At 41.3% G+C, this 17,369-nt stretch overlaps 2 protein-coding genes across 13 annotated transcripts in view; one reads left to right on the top strand and one right to left on the bottom strand.

The window, feature by feature from the left end:
• Positions 1 to 17,369, bottom strand: part of AFF1 (ALF transcription elongation factor 1) — a 234,480-nt gene that overhangs the window by 994 nt on the left and 216,117 nt on the right. For all 8 annotated transcript variants that reach the window (XM_084855558.1, XM_084855561.1, XM_084855563.1 and 5 more), the window contains one exon: positions 1 to 9,035. This exon is cut by the window's left edge and continues 994 nt beyond it. The gene's annotated coding sequence lies outside the window, so the exon portion shown is untranslated. The remainder of the gene's footprint in view (positions 9,036 to 17,369) is intronic.
• KLHL8 (kelch like family member 8) overlaps positions 1 to 17,369 on the top strand; it is an 80,707-nt gene that overhangs the window by 58,695 nt on the left and 4,643 nt on the right. For all 5 annotated transcript variants that reach the window (XM_084855568.1, XM_084855571.1, XM_084855567.1 and 2 more), the window contains 7 exons: positions 2,961 to 3,509; positions 5,090 to 5,276; positions 7,522 to 7,665; positions 9,642 to 9,753; positions 10,486 to 10,654; positions 11,297 to 11,456; positions 11,942 to 12,143. In XM_084855568.1, the coding sequence (XP_084711694.1) occupies positions 2,961 to 3,509; positions 5,090 to 5,276; positions 7,522 to 7,665; positions 9,642 to 9,753; positions 10,486 to 10,654; positions 11,297 to 11,456; positions 11,942 to 12,143 (1,523 nt within the window). The remainder of the gene's footprint in view (positions 1 to 2,960; positions 3,510 to 5,089; positions 5,277 to 7,521; positions 7,666 to 9,641; positions 9,754 to 10,485; positions 10,655 to 11,296; positions 11,457 to 11,941; positions 12,144 to 17,369) is intronic.

Raw genomic sequence — 17,369 nt, 5'->3', positions numbered from 1 at the left:
TAGAGTAGACCATTCTTAAAATGGTAATTTCACCATGTACAAAATCATGCTATTGTACAAGCACTGCACGAAAGCTTTGCAGGGCTTTATTGTTTAACTGTCTATAGGTTTATCCCATTGCTAAGTGTGACAGTATCAGTACTTCATCTGTGGAAGTTTATACTATCTTAAGATACTGAAACAGTGACCTGATTCACAACCATGGGTTGTTCTACGGTTATCCAAGCTCCTATGCGGTGGGTTTCAAATCTCACATGTTCTCCTATATCTTTCCCCTGGCATTTTTTCCTTTTCTCACAAGTCTTCTCCTTTAGAGTACAACATCCCACTTCCTGTAGGGTGGTTCAGTATTTTTAACACACTGCTGTTTGGTAGAAAACAGCATCCCGGGGATCTTTGTACCTGTGAACACTTACTGAAAAGTCCTAAGAAAACTTTGGGGTGGGAAGCCCACTTTGTTAATATGGTATCTAAGAAAATTGGTTCATAAAGACCCAGTTTGCATGTAACAGCAGCATATCATGGTTTAATGCACAATTTCCTGGGTTTTCATGCTGCTGCCATTTTGAATATGTAGCCTCCAATTAGATGTTGCTCTGTGACATGCAGACCTGGACACAATGAGCTGGTTCACACGTAATGACAACCCAGAGTATGGGTTGTCGTTGAATCGTTGGTTATCATGTGTGAACCCTGAACTATGGTTTAACTATGGATTGTTAACCACAAACAACCCAGGAAGAGAACCCATGGTGTGTTGTTAAGTTGTAAACTCTGGGTTGTTTGTGGTTAACAACCCATAGTTAAAGCATAGTGCAGAGTTTGCACGTGATGACAACCCATGATTCAACAACTCAAAGTTCAATGACAATCCATACTCAAGCCATACTCTTGCTTGTCATTATGTGCAAACCAGGCCTATGAGTTAATTGTGAATTAAAGAACCCACTGTTAATCTACAATTCTTAGTTAACTGTGCATTGTTTAACCCAAGATTAACCCATAGTGTCTGGGTTTGCAAGTCACAGAACAACCTCAGATTGGGCAGATCGGAGGTTGCATATTCAAAATGGTGGCAGCACGTGCCAGGCACGCACTGTAGCAAATTGTGGGATAATTAATTAACCCATGATTTGCTGCCATTACATGCAGACGGGGCCATGATATTGGTAAACTTGCATTAGACTTGCCATCAGTGTATATGGCACTGCAGTAACTTCATTTAAAAATGTGAAAGAATTTAGTGCATTTCCATTATCAAATTATTTTTAATCTTTAAAAGTATACAGGATATGTTGACACAATATTTTCAGCCATGCTGACTATCCAGTTGGAAGCAAGTCATTTGCCTATTTATATGTTGAAATATCAGACAGTTACAGTTTGTTTTGTATATGTGTGTCTTACCCATTTGGTTATCTCCTTTTAGATTAGTAACACTGTGTATATATTTAGTCTTTTCTGTTGGTCAGAACATACACACAAGAATATACAAATCCATCAATTTTGTAATACAGAGAACTTGACTGGGCAGAGTGATGGCAGTGTTTGTTTTATGGCAGCACATTGTCTAAACCCATGTACAACTAATTCCTTCCCATTGCTTTCTTGGCAGTAAACTGTTTTGGCTGCATTAGCTGACTGTGGATAATTAAAAGAATAGCTAATTGAGATGACTGGATAAAACTGCTAGTAATAAATCGCAGATAGAGATTCATCACTGAACTAGTGGAATGTGCAAGTAGTGAAAGGCAGAGAAACATGTAAATTGTATACTAATGAGAGAAGTAACTTTCTCTAGAAGCTAAAGCAAAGTGGTAGCTTTTTCAAGAAGTTTCAATTGAATATGAACTGTGTTTATTGAAATATTAATCTGTACAAATGCTTATGGCTACAGTATGGTGAATATAATATTCATGGTACAACAGTACCATAATTATATACTGATCTGTACAGAAAGATGTAATTGATCTGCATATAGTTGAGTATATGCTGATACAGCATAAATTCTAAAAATCTGTAGGATGCTGTTTGTATTAATTAGTTACTAAACAACTGATTCTACAGTCTTGTGTAACAAGACCATATCCACAATAAACAAGCTAATGGCATGTAAGTTTGTAGATGACACTGAACATTAGTAACTTTATAATATGGTGAAATAGGTGTATTCAAGATTTCATATAGGGATTGAAAAATAAGTCAGCTATATTATCTTTGGCAAACCCCCTCTGATAGGAAGAAAGTAGTAGGTCCAGTGCATTCTGACTCCTTACACACCATTTGGTTTTGCAAATTGGGAGCAAGACTTAGACACGTTCTCTTTAATCTCCAGAGAAATTTTATGCTACCACCACCCTTCTCAGCATTAACTGTAGTTTTATGTTGCATGTGTACTGGTGCAAACCATTGATCCCTTGTAAGCAGAGATTTATCACTTAGCATCTAATGCTCCTAGAGCACTGTACAAAAGGATTAAACTTTGCAAAATATTGTGGTTTGAAACCATGGTTTGAAGTGCATTTGCAAGCTTTGGTTAGGAGGGAGGCTGGTTTGAGTTAACTCATATTGAGTATCAGTACACATCTAGCACAAAAGAATAAATTATTGGAAAGGGATAATCATGTGTTCAACATACACTTAATTTACAAACTGTTAGTGACTTTTAATAATGGACATAGTTAACCTGACTGGATAACAGGGGTACCACTTGAAAAAATAAGAAAAGATACTTACTAGTGTTGGCATTCCATTTTCTTGATAGGCCTGTAGTAAAAAAAAAATCTGGCTTTGATAATGCTAACAATTCTAGAAATTGATTACTACATCTTGGTATGTATTGGGGGGGCGGGGGGAATCATCTTCAAGGTTCAGTACCAAAGACCTTGGCAGCAGCTACCTTTTGGATTAAGCTAAAACAATTGGGTTTCTATTAATGCAAATGTGTGTTCTCCCATCAGGTGGGCTCGAAATTGATTTCCTGTCACAAGCTTGTGCTGGCATGTGTTATTCCTTACTTCCGAGCCATGTTTCTTTCTGAAATGGCAGAAGCCAAGCAGACATTGATTGAGATCAAAGACTTTGATGGTGATGCCATAGAAGATTTGGTCAAGTTTGTCTATTCCTCTCGACTAACTCTGACAGTAGACAATGTCCAGCCTCTCTTATATGCTGCCTGCATTCTCCAGGTGGAGGTAGTGGCCAAAGCTTGCTGTGAGTACATGAAACTGCACTTCCATCCTTCGAATTGCCTGGCAGTGAGGGCCTTCGCGGAGAGTCACAATCGTATTGACTTGATGGACATGGCCGATCGCTATGCCTGTGAACATTTTGCTGAAGTGGTGGAATGTGAAGACTTTGTGAGTGTGTCACCTCAGCACCTTCATAAACTGTTGTCTTCAAATGACCTGAGCATTGAGAGTGAAAAGCAGGTTTATGGCGCTGCTATTAAATGGCTTCTTGCCAATCCACAGCATCATGCTACATGGTTAGATGAAATAGTTGCTCAGGTAAGAAGCAGTTGAAAATGGGGTAAAGGAGTCTGTTTAAAAACTGTTTTGTCATAACAAATGAGTGGTATTTAAGACACATACATTCTGTATGACAAATTGAAGTTAGAAGCACTTTTGCCTTTGCATTCTGAAATCTGAGAAGACAGTTTCTCAAAAGCAAATTATCTTACTTCCCACACAAACAGACTAATGGCCAGTTCACTTTTATCTCCATCCAGTCATCTCTCAATACTTCATGGCTTGCAGCTGAATGCATGAGCAGCCTCTATTAAACAGTATTGTGTCTGGTGTTATTAAGCTTCTTGCGTGTGGTGATTTGATTCATGACAACTCTTCAACACTTGCAAGTCCTTACTTTGGTGAAGTCATCAGTGATGACCATGCCTGTGTAAACAGGGCATAAAGGTTCACATAAATGGACAGAAACTATAACAGCCAGAAGAAGTCACTGTTGTTACAACTCTTGTTAGAATATATCTACAATATAATCCTACACTATATGGTTGTGTGAATAAAAACATGCAGCACAGAAATGGAATTCCTAGGACATCTCTCTCACCTAACGAGGAGCTTTTGGAAATTGCATTTATCTTGTTCACACATCCTCTGAATCCCCCCTCCCAAAATGGAGACATGGGATACACAAGCTGGGTTCAACAATATGACACAACTTTATTAACTTAACAACACTGTTCCATTCAGAACAGGCCTGCCTGATACCGAGCTGAGGGATTAGAAATACAATTCCTGCAAGTCACCTTGGATGAGTGACAACACCCTGACCCCAGGCATTCATTCATTCATTCATTCATTCATTTCTATACCGCCCAATAGCTGAAGCTCTCTGGATCATTAATGGAACTGGGCCTTGCCCATCACTGCCTATGTACTTTAACTATATGCAGAGTTACCCTACAAGTGTAATTGGCCCTAAGCCGAAAAACTTTGGAGTCAGTGACGTTATTGGGACCCAAGGGTAACCCACTTCCTCCAGGACCCCTTGAGGTAGTCTGCATGAGTGATTGATGCAGCAAGCGTCCCTTCACCACTGTGATGGTTCAAGGTGCGCAGTGTTACCCAATTATGCTTCTCTTCCACCTTCCAACTTGCACTGACTGTGCAGTTTTGACCTAATTAAATATGCTGAATTTGGGAAGCCTATATCAACCACCTGGCACCTCAAGAGAGCAGTGTAGGCAGAGCAGTGTAGGCAACATTCCCCTTTCCTTGGCCAATGTGGTAAGGAGGACCCAAATACTGTGCACTCCCTTGGCAACTGGCTAATCCTGCTCTGTTGATAACTGGGGAGGAGTTACCACCTTGTTGCCAAAGGGGGTTGCAGGGGAGGTGTGGCTATCTTAAATTGGTGTGCCTATACTCTCCCCCGATTAACCATGCTGCAAGGGACAGTGTTACTAGTGCAGTTCTGTGTTCTCCCCAGGTGTTGATGGAGGCAGATGAGCATGGTGGTTTCTCTTGGCGCCTTTGGAGGTTTGCCTTGCACTTGCCGAGAACCGTTATTTGGGACCTGGTATTGCCAATTCAGTTGATCGCTCCCAATGTTTGTTTCCCCCTAGGTGCGCCTGCCTCTGTTGCCCATTTGTTTTCTCATGGGAGTAGTGGCAAAAGAAGAGATTGTCAAGCAGAATCTAAAATGTAGGGACTTGTTGGATGAAGCAAGAAACTACCATCTTCACTTGAGCAGTCACACAGTCCCGGATTTTGAGTATTCTGTCCGGACAACACCAAGGAAACATACAGCAGGTAACTAAGTGGCTTCTGATGCTCCTATGCTGTAGAAACTTGCACAATGTTTGTTATGTAGATCTGTTCAATTCATTTTATGTATTAATTAAAATATTTTTAAACAACACTTCATCACGATACAAATCATGTTGTAGTGATGAGACTATTTTTACAAGCAGCCTTAACCATAATGTATAATTAACTTTTCCCAACATCGCTGTCTCTGGGTATTTTCCATTATGATAAATCAGATTTAAATATTTAAGATAATAATTGTATGTAACATACAAGTACCAGGGCTTAAAATCATTTTATGTAAACGCCTTGGTGGCAATTTGGTGGAGTTTTTTGCCCCTTCAGAAGAAATAGACAACCAGTCATGTCTCCATTCCTCCTTCTCTCTTTTGGTAGTTTATAGCCCAAATAAGTTAGTTGCATGGGGAGAGAGAAAACAACACAATCCCTCCCTTGAGTTTGGTCTGAAATCACTCCCCAATTTCTAAGTTAAAGAACAAAGTTTATTACAAACAAATGCTACAAGATGAGAAAGGAAACAAAGCAAGCTCAAAACAAAACACAGAACTGACTAGCCTATGGTGACTGGAATTTCTTCGGAGAAATCACCTAAATTCCCAGCATCCTATTTACAAAAGCTGTACTTCCCCATTTATTCCCCCTGGACAAGGGCGGAGCAGGGTGAATACCCAATTAGCTCTTCCAACAGGTGCAGAGCACAAGATGCCAATTACCACTCCCCCACATCACCTCCCTTGGATAAGACTGGAAGGAGGCTGCTTAAAGGAGAATGACCTTGTCTAGCTCTACCAAATGAAATACCTCTAAGAACTTAAAAACTACATTCATCCTTCTAGAAACCCACCAGAAGGCAGCTGCCTCAGCCAGGAAATGCTCACAGCTAAGGGGAAATAGACACTGACAAATGGCTCAACATCACGGCCTTAAGATGCATCTTTTTTTTTTTAATTCTTGTTTTTCTTGAAATCTCCATCTACAACAGTGGGCTGCTTCATAGCTCATATGCTTCCCTCTTTTCTTCCCTCCTCTTCTCACATGGTCAGATTGCCTCCCCTACTTCTTGGTCTGATGAAACCATAATACCCCAGTTTGGATGTAACAGCAAACTGCGGTTTGATCAAACCAAGAAAGGAGAGAGGGAAATCGAGTCTGCAGTAGGAAGAGGGAGGGAAGCATGGAGTTTGACGCTCAGGCATGAATAGGTAAACCATTGTATGCCATCTGTGTGAACTCAAGCCAGTGGATTTCTCATGCTTATTGAACCATACATGTGACAGGCTGGCAGTCCTGACATAAAATTGGTAGTAAAACTCATATTGTGAAAGGAGCTGGATGGTGTCCATTGTTTGTTTTTCTACTTGAGTCATCTAGAGTGAACTTCGTAGTAGGGTACCTGAACACTATGTTGACCTAGACTTTCTTTGGAGGGAAGAGCAGTATTGCGAGTGGGGTTGGACTAGGTCAGGCTTGTAAATAGCCTTTTGTCTAGTAGTCTTTGGCAACTTAGAATGCCTCAGGGAGAAAACCTTCTGTAAAGCTGCTTCTCTTTATGTTGGGCTGTTGATATGCTGCAGTAAATGACAAAAATGATTGCATGCGAACTGGTAAGCCACTAAACATTTTAAGGGGCTAGTAAATTTTCTGGATGCATGTGCAAGGCTGAACTGGATGGTTTTTATTGGTGCTGTTTGCATGTCATGATGGCAAATGGTCGGTTAATTAACACATGATTGCAGGGACATGGGAGGCTTGTTTCTGGTTTGAATAAACAACCTATGATTGCCCCATTCGTATGACAGGTACCCTGGGTTATTCATGAACAAACAGCCCAGAGTTAACCCAACAGCAAGCCATCCATTTCTGCAAATTGTGGGCTAATTAACCCAAGATTTGCCACTGTGATATGAGAACCAGGTTTTTGTCTCTTCCAGCTTGGATCTCCTTCTGAATATGTGCAGTAACAACATCAGCCCAGTTCAGCCTAAGTTGAGGCTGGGCAGAATTATTAACCTTTTACTCTTGAATGACAAATTGTCAGTGTTGAATATCGAGAAGGGTAACATTAAGTCAACCAAACAGACCAGTTTCTGCTATTTCATTTTGTTTTAGCAGGGTGTTAATGTGTGCTATGTGCAGCAGTCAGCACTTTGCCATCCAGCAAGTTTTGAGTAATTAATCATGAAGTTATTCTGAAATTGTGTGTCTTCCATTGCACTTTTCCTGTTAGGTGTTCTTTTCTGTGTTGGCGGTCGTGGTGGATCTGGTGACCCATTTCGCAGCATTGAATGCTACTCGATAAATAAGAACAGCTGGTTTTTTGGCCCTGAAATGAACAGTAGGAGGAGGCATGTGGGTGTAATCTCTGTGGGAGGTTGGTAAAAAGAAAACTCTGTTTTAAGATCACTCTATGTTTTGTTGTAGTTTATGACTCAACGATTCTATCAACCAAAATTATAGCCTTTGTGTATAACATAGTCCAAAATAGTACATAGTTTTTTGTGATAAAAAGATATAATTGTTTCTGTTCTCCAGTCAAGTGATCGTTTGTTTGCTCTAAGGTAGCCAACGATCAGTCCTCTCTAGAGCTAAAAATGTGACTACCTGTTCAATCCTAGTCATGGTTGTTGTTGTTCAGTCGTTAAGTCGTGTCCGACTCTTCGTGACCCCATGGACCATAGCATGCCAGGCCGTCCTGTCCTCCGCTCTCTCCCGGAGTGTGCTCAAGTTCATATTCATTGCATCGGTGATGCTATCTAGCCATCTCATCCTCTGCCATCCCCTTCTCCTTTTGCCTTCAATCTTTCCCAGCATCAGGGTCTTTTCCAGGGAGTTTTCTCTTCGCATTAGGTGGCCAAAATATTTGAGCTCCAGTTTCAGTATCTGTCCTTCCAATGAGCAGCCAGGGTTGATTTTAATTCAGGACTAGTACTATTTACTATGTCCTAATAAACATAAACTTACAACAGGTCAAAAGTGACGATCTGTTGAGGTTGCTTTTGGATCCCAGAACTGTGGAGCGTTGTCCAGTCCTTGAAACCTCCCAATTTCCCTTGATTTGGATTGTTTGCTGCAAATCTTCATTACAGAAAATACTTTAAGAATAGGTGTAGACTTTCTTTCAAGATTTGAGAACTGCTGTAGTGTAGTGGCTAAAATTGTGAAACTACTTGATCTGGTGTAGCATGGTGGTTATGCAAGAGCTATGAACTAGGAAGTACCTGGTTCAAATTTTGCTTCTGCATGATCTCGGTACACCAGCCATAGGCAAACCATTCTCTGTTTGCTTCAGCCTCCTGCAGAAGACCTATCTGGGGTGAAGTAGGGGACATGGGTTTTTGTTTAGCCCTCTAGGCATTTGGCGTGCCTAATTTTCTCATGCGAAACCAAAATATCTGCTTTTGTGATCTATTTTACAAGCTTTTGTTTTTGTATCCTGCCTTTCCTTTAAAAGAAAATGCCCAAGGCAGCTCACAACATAATCAAAACCATTAAGACCAATTAATAACACAGTATAAAATAATCTTTTATATTTCTGCCAACCTTCGAAAGCAAGAAATTGCAAGTAGATAAATAGGTACCGCCTCGGCGGGAAAGGTAACAGCGTTCCGTGCACCTCGGTGTTCAGTCATGCCGGCCACATGACCACGGAAGCGTCTTCGGACAGCGCTAGCTCTTCGGCTTAGAAATGGAGATGAGCACCATACCCTAGAGTCGGACACGACTGGTTGGGGACACCTTTACCTTTTAATAAAATAATATGTAGAGGAAAAACAACAGAATTTACAGAAACTACGAAACCAGCAGAATTAAAACATTAGCAACTTGGCAGGTCAAATATTGCTAGAAGAGAGAAGTCTTCTCATGCTGACAAAAAGTTATTAGAGAAGGCGCCTGACTAATCCCCTTAGAGAGCAAGTTCCAAAGCCTGAGCACGGCTCCCTCCCATGTCCCAACCAGACAAACCTCAGATGCTGGTGGGATGGACATCTCTTGTAAGGATGGCAACAAGATCATTTATGTGAAGTGCTTTGAACACTTGTGCTATAAATGATGGAGGGTTGATACAATTTTTAAACTTGTAACTATACCTTGCTTAAATCAGAAAGCCATTTGGAGAGGCAAAGTGCTGTCATTCAAGGAAAAAACATTTAAATCTATGTGACAACCCCCCCCCCCCTTCAGTTAGATACTGCTGGTTATGTTTATGCTACCTTAGTTACTTTTCCCTTAAAACAGTGCTAGTAGCAGTCAACAGAGTTATTACTTTCCTCAATAGACAGGTCTTATTTCTCTTTTTGGAGAGGGATACTAGTTTGTCTGATTACCAGAAAATTCTATGTATTTCAGGTAAAGTTTATGCAGTGGGTGGGCATGACGGAAATGAACATTTAGGCAGCATGGAAATGTTTGATCCTCTCACGAATAAATGGATGATGAAGGCATCAATGAATACAAAGAGGTATGTAAATCTGAGGTGAACCTTCCCAGTTAAAAACAAGTAGATTCATGTGGACCACCCACTGTTCATCAAAGATACACATTAGACAGGCAGTGTACAGAGAAGGAGTAATTAGACCTGTCCATTACCTCCAGGCTCACAGTCTGAAGTAAGATGCAATATGGGAGGAGAAAACGGGGGATGAGACATTAAGTTGGAAAAGAGAAGTGGATAAGGAAAAAGATCAATTCAGAAGAGAGTGAGCTGTCGATGTTATAGTTGTGGCTAGACTGGTTCATGAAGGCACTGAAAACCCTCACTCTGAGGCACAAAAAAGGACTGGCTTCATGTTCTAAACATTCTTGTTGGATGTTAAATTTTGAATATGAAATATTTTCAGGTGATTATTATATTTGTGTTTTAATTTTATTTAATTTGTTTGAATTCCAAACCTGCAAATGTTGTAGAACCCAAAGCTTATTCCTTAATAGCATCATTTGCAATGGATCAATGGCCAACTTAAACATTACTTGCTGCTGGTGGTTACTGCTTTAGTTCTTACAGTTTTCTCTTTGTATGCAGCTGTTGTGGAGAACCACATCATGGTTTGCCATTTGGGGTTCTATTATAGTCTGTGTTCTTTAAAACTGTTTCCAAAATTAGTTAGAAATAATTATATCTGGTCACTAACTTTGCCAGTTTCTTTTAAGATGATGTAGAGAGACAACTGATGGCATGATTTTTTTTAATTAGGAGAGGAATTGCTCTTGCTTCTCTTGGAGGTCCCATTTATGCCATAGGAGGCCTAGATGATAACACTTGCTTCAGTGAGGTGGAGAGATATGACATTGAATCTGATCTGTGGAGTGGAGTAGCACCTATGAATACACCTCGGGGAGGAGTTGGTTCGGTGGCTCTTGTGGTAAGCTACCGTGTTTCTTCATCTGTGTTAAAAATGCGGCAGTGAAGGACAGTGTGAGTTGCTACAACTTGCTTGCTATAACATTAAAATAGATTGAGCTTATACAGAGGTCAACATCTCTTGACTATTCATCACTATATTTACTTACACATTTGAAGCACTCTGTGGGAAGAAATGAAATTAGAGATTGATTTGAGGATGAGAGATGAAATATGGAGGCAGAGTAATTATTTAACCAAAGGCACAATGTAAAACTTTGCAGAGTTAAAATTGAGCTTTTTGCAACCTGTTTTTTTAAAGTTGGATTCCAACCTGTTAAGTTTGATTAAATATAAATATTAGTTTCATATTAGTACAGTTCAAATTTAGTTAATATGAGATAAGTAATTAAAGTTTCCGTTGGCAACAGTGGACCTAATTGAAGGTCTTGTTGTTGTTGTTTTAGCAACTTGGGTGATAATACTCTCCCAGAGTCTTATCCTTAGGGTAGACAGGTGGTGCACAACAAGCTGTGTCTTTCCTTATGTTGTGGAGCAAAAGCACCTGGAGCATTAATTTTGCTGCAGTAATACTTGCAGCAAAAGTATTTTGCTTAGGCTCAGCTTTGGGACATAATAATTTTGATGTTTTCCTCTTTTTCAGAACCATGTATATGCCGTTGGTGGGAATGATGGAGTAGCTTCTCTCTCCAGTGTAGAAAAATACGATCCTCACCTGGATAAATGGATAGAAGTGAAAGAGATGGGTCAGCGGAGAGCTGGCAATGGGGTTAGTGAGCTCCATGGTTGCTTGTATGTGGTAGGTGAGTATTGTCCAGACATTTATCCTGGTAGGTTATAATATCTTCCTGTAGCTCAGCTGTAACCTAAATCTTTGAGACAGGTCCATGAAGTTGTTACACCTGATCTGAAGTGTATTAGTTGACAAATCTTAGGATAAAGCTGTAGACAGTTGTTTTGCTTCCTGTGCAAATAAGTGTGGAGTGGGTGATGAAGCTGTTCATAACAAGTGAACAGTGCACCACTAGATGCAAACCTAGACCTTTCTTCTTACTAACCATGATGATGCACCATCTCACAGACTGCATGAGTAATGGATTAGGCTTAATTTAAGCCTTGAGGGGGTTTAGTTCCATTGTATTCTTGTGCTGTTTGAATAACTGGATCACTACAAGCATCCTATAGCTTTGCGCTAGAGAACAACCTATGGTAAAATTACTGTACACAAAGGCTTTTAGTCATACACTTTTGGTCTGAGAAAATCTTTTATGTGTCTATCTTTATGCAGGTGGCTTTGATGACAATTCTCCACTTAGCTCTGTTGAACGATTTGATCCTCGGAGTAATAAGTGGGACTACGTAGCAGAGCTTACAACTCCTAGGGGTGGAGTTGGCATAGCAACATTGATGGGTAAAATTTTTGCTGTTGGAGGTCATAATGGAAATGCTTACCTGAATACAGTGGAAACCTTTGATCCTGTGGTGAACAGGTACCTTGAGATTTTGCTGTTAATAAGCTAGTTCTTTACATTGGATCAATACATAATGCACTGAAAATAGCTTACACATGTTCTCAGGTATTACAAAACTGGCTCATGTTAGCTATCTCTGCTAAACTGGAACTGTTGAATCTAGCCACCTGGGGACCTACCTTCCTCCAGGCCCATTTTCTGAATTTTTAGCTTTAACTTAAAATACAAAAGTAGCCCTTAGGGAGAGATAAGTAAAAGGGGAAAAAATATGCAGGCAGTATTCTCCTCAGTATGAAGTTAAACTGCTTCTAGTGGTCCGAACAATGTGCAAAGGCATTTGGATGACTGACAGTCATTTGGGCACTTGGCATTTATTTGTAAATATTAGATAATTTTTAAAATAACTGTGTTTGCCAAAATACTATATTAGGTTTCTGCTGTTTTTCAATTTACTTAGGATGCTCTTCAATGCACCTTCAGTGCCTTTCAAATTCTGGCTATAAGGGCTTCAGGATCAGTTACAGTGTGCTGAGTATAAATAGGAAAATGACTCTGTAGTCAATCTTAAATGACTCTGTACAGAATGTGTTTATTTTGGGATTTTGGCAGATTTCTGGGGGGAAGAGCTTGGGGCTTTATTGTGCCTGTGGTATTAACCAATCCTAGTAATTGTTGTTGGGGAAGGAGCTGGTTCTTATGTAGCATCAAAGCTACATTATATGCGTCATGGCTAGGTATGAGGGGAGAATTTAATTTGGTCCACCTTTTTAAGTGAACTGGCCTAATCTTCACTGCTCTGAAATCGTTTGATGTGGAGTGGTATATAAATATTGTAAATAAATAAATAAAATTTGCACTTCCCGGAATAATATGCAATTAGTTATTCTTTGGAACATTATCTTTTGGAACGAGCGCTTGTGTGAATTGTACAGTTCTTGGCTCCAAAGGTGTGTACAAAATGTGCATGTTAGGGAAAATCACATACAAAAATACAAATTTCCAGGTGGATTTTTTTAAAAATTGCAAATTGATGGAGAAATTGGATGGAACAAATTTATGACTGAATGTATGTGAAACTGACCCTGACTGGAAATAGACTGATTCATCCATCCATCCATCCATCTCATTTCATTTCTATACCGCCCAATAGCCGAAGCGCTCTGGGAGATTCACAAAAATTAAAACCAAACAGCACACAATAAAACAATTTAAAATATATAGAACATTAAAACCACAATATAACAATACAACCACAATAAAACCTAGCAGCAGTGCAGGAGTTTAAAATACAGATTTAAAACAGCAAAGCTAAAAGTCTAGAAAGCTAAAATGCCTGAGAAAATAAAAATGTCTTCACCTGGCGCCAAAAGGAATACAATGTAGGTGCCAGGCGAACCTCACTAAGGAGCCTTAGTTATGCCCATCACCTTGAACAGTGGCAGTAGGGAGACAATGCACACTGGAATACAAGTACAATGCGTTGTGTGTGGGGGTTTGCATACATGTGTTCTCCTCCCCATCCCATATGTATGTTACTGCAACCTCCTGTTTTCAGACAGTGGGCTGTTTCGCACCATGGCTTATTTAAATTGCAGCATATGCTGGGCATGTTGGGGTGTGATTTCCATAATCACCGCCCGGGCATGGCTTGCTGTGTAGTCTGGACGCAGGCGGCATGGCTTGTTGGAGGGGAATCACTTGTCCAATAACCCTACAACAGACAGTGGGTTATTGGAAGGTTGTTTCCCCCTCCAACAAGCTGTGCTGCCCAGGTTTGGACAACACAACAAGTTATACCTGGGTGGTGGTTATGGAAATTATACCTCACATGTGCCACAATTTAAATAAATCATGTTGGCTTAACTTGGTCATGTGAATCAGGTCAGACTCTATTGTGGAGTGTATTATAATAGAGTAGTCTAGGAATTATGTAGGACTTCTGATTGCTTGTTCTGGTTTGTGGAGAAAATGGGGGATGGTGATGGGAGGAAAAATACTCCAGCACAAACTGACACTTTAGGTAGAAGGATGAATATTTTATTTACTCAAATAAAATAACTACTTATGAAGGTAGAAAGCCAGCAGGGCGCTGGGGGCTATCCAGTGTATTGCACTGAGTGCCACATGCACAACTATCTACCTGCTGGGTGGAAGTCGTGGGTGTGTGCTCGGTGTAATGAGCTCCTGGCTCTCAGGGAACAAGTTCATTCCCTTGAGGCCAAAGCTGCTGACCTGGAGAAGCTAAGAGAGCCAGAGAGGTTGGTGGATGAGACCTTCAGGGACCTATTAGTTATGTCCCACTCCCAGAGTGATAGCTCCTCTGCTGTCATGGAGAATGCATGTCTCGGGAAAGGAGGGCATCATTCTGAGGAAGAGAGAAATGATCCCTTAGAAGGGACCCATTCCTCAGAAGACAAGTATCCTCTTGTACTGAGCATGTGCCTCTGGGGGGAGGGGGGGCTTGTGGTAGTGGGAGATTCGATCATTAGACACATAGACGGCTGGGTCTGTGATGGGTGTGTAGACTGCATGGTGAATTGCTTGCCTGGTGTGAAGATTGTCGAGATTATGTGCTGTCTAGATAGCTTAGTAGATAGTGCTGGGGTGGAGTCAGTGGCCGTGGTCGATGTTGGTACCAACAGTGTGGGAAAATGTAGTCGTCAGGTCCTGGAAGGCAAATTTAGGTTGCTAGGTAGGAGGTTGAAATCCAGGACCACCGAGGTGGCTTTCTCTGAAATGGTACCTGTTCCACACACAGGGCCAGCTAGACAGGTGAAGCTGAGGAGTCTCAATGCATGGATGAGACAGTGGTGCAGGGAGGATGGTTCAGATTTGTTAGGCACTGGGGAACGTTTTGTGACAAGCCAGGCTTGTACAAGAGGGACGGACTCTACTTCAACCAAAATGGAACCAGGCTGCTGGTGCTAAACATAAAAAAGGGTGGCAGAGCAGCTTTTAAACTAAACCCTGGGGAAAAGCCAACAGAGGTGGGAAGCATTTGGTTCAGGTTAGATAATCCCTGGATGAAGGGATGAAGATGGAAGTGAAAATGTTTTTGATTGCCAAAATGTAGAGGGGGAGGAAATAGGCCAGGTGTACATGGTAGAACATAATAGCCAATCAAAAAGGCCAACGTCCCATAGCAAAAGATGCACACGCCAGAGGCATCTGGGGAAAGACACCATGTATAGGTGTTTTCATGCAAATGCTAGAAGCCTCCGAGCCAAAATGGGAGAGTTGGAGTGTTTGGTTTTAAAGGAAAATCTGGATATAGTGGGCATTACAGAAACTTGGTAGAGTGGAGAGACCTAGTGGGATATGGTCATCTCTGGATATAAGCTTTACAGGAAGGACAGGGAAGGGCATACCAGGGGGAGGTGTTGCCCTGTACATCAAAGAAGGCATAGTGTTGAGCAGACTAGAACACCTAAAAGAGTAGGCTCTTCCACAGAAGCTTTGTGGGTGACAATACCAGGCTCCAAAACTAATTTAGTGCTAGGAGCATGCTATCATCCCCCAGACCAAAATGCTCAGAGTGACCTTAAGATGGAAAACAAAATCAGAGAGGCCTCCAAAGAAGGAATTGTTGTAATAATGGGTGACTTCAATTACCCCCACATTGACTGGACAAATGCATGTTCCAGCCTTGACAAAGAGGTTAAATTTCTTGATGCCCTAAACGATTGTGCCCTACAACAAACAGTTGGTCGTGAAACCGACCAGAGGGGCGGCGACCTTGGATTTAATCCTAAATGGTGTCTCCCAGGACCTAGTATGAGATATAAATGTTGTTGAACCAATTGGAAACAGTGATCACAGTGCTATCAGATTTCATATATATTTAAGTGGAAAATTGCCCAGGAAGTCCAACACAGTCACATTTGACTTCAAAAGAGGAAACTTCTCTAAAATGAGGGAACTGCTGAAAAGGAAGTTAAAAGGGGGAGGAGTCAAGTGGATTAAATCCCTTCAAAATGCTTGGAGATTACTCAAAACCACAATAATAGAAACCCAGCTGAAATGTATATCACAGGTTAGGGAAGGTAGTACCAAGTCCAAGAGGTTGCCGGCATGGTTAATGAGCAATGTTAAGGGAGCTATTAGAGAAAAGTAGGGCTGTGCATCACTTTGGTCCAAAGCCCGAATAACAAGTCGAAGCAGGCTGCTTCGGAGGTGCCTCCATGTGATACGAGGCTCCCTGAAGCGAAGCGATTTGTATAGGAAGTGCCTTGTCCAACTTGGTGATTTGTTCTGAGCAGCCCCGACAGCCTGGTGCCAAAAGTATCAACTTGAGAAAGTTCAGCAAGGGGTTGAGGAGGAGGGAGGGAGCTTTGGCAAATGGAAACTCTAGTTGCTAAATCAGGACTGAATGTAACCTAGCAATCTCCAGTCAGTGACCGCGGGGGGGGGATTGAATAACTGGAGAAAAATGGCTGTGTTTCAGAGACAGAGATCATTCTGGTGGTGTTACTTAGGGATGTGAGAATCCACCCACGTCCGGGATCTCTGGTCGCCTGCCTGCCTGCCCGCCCGCCCAGCCTCTGCTCTGCGTGTCGGTCCCTCTGCCACAATCACCATTTAAAAAAAACAAAACAAAACATGGTGATTGGAAATCTGTGTGCACATAGACTTATACACAAAAAGTGCTGTGAATTGCCCAAGCGGGAGGAGGAGGAGGTGCAGCGCACGCCCCACTAGCCGTCTCTTCCTTGCAAGCAGGAGACGGCTAGCAGTCCTTGACAGCCGAGCAGGCAGAAGGAGGAAGCATGGGGCTGGGAGGTGTAGCTCTTTGTTTTGAAAGTTTTTGTGGAAAAAATCAAATTTCAGCTGCGCCTAGCACAGAAAGGGTGGTTAAAACAAAAAGGGATTGGGAAGAGCTCCAAAAGGATCTTTCCAAACTAGGAGAATGGGCATCTAAATGGCAAATGCGGTTCAATGTAAGCAAGTGTAAAGTGATGCACGTTGGGGCAAAAAAATCCCAACTTCAAGTATAGCCTTATGGGATCTGAGCTACCGGTGACCAACCAGGAAAGAGATATTGGGGTTGTTGTGGACAACTCAATGAAGATGTCAACCCAGTGTGCGGCCGCTGTAAAAAAAGGCAAACTCCCATGCTAGGGATAATTAGAAAAGGAATTGAGAATAAACCTGCCAATATCATAGTGCCCTTATACAAATCTGTGGTGCAACCACACTTAGAATACTGTGCATAGTTCTGGTCACCACACCTAAAAAAATAAAATA

The sequence above is a fragment of the Heloderma suspectum genome, chromosome 5 (assembly GCF_057233095.1).
Source record: "Heloderma suspectum isolate Gila_16-S chromosome 5, 16-S_ref, whole genome shotgun sequence".
In the NCBI taxonomy this organism is placed as follows: Eukaryota; Metazoa; Chordata; class Lepidosauria; order Squamata; family Helodermatidae; genus Heloderma; species Heloderma suspectum.
This window is presented reverse-complemented; position numbering and strand designations above follow the sequence as displayed.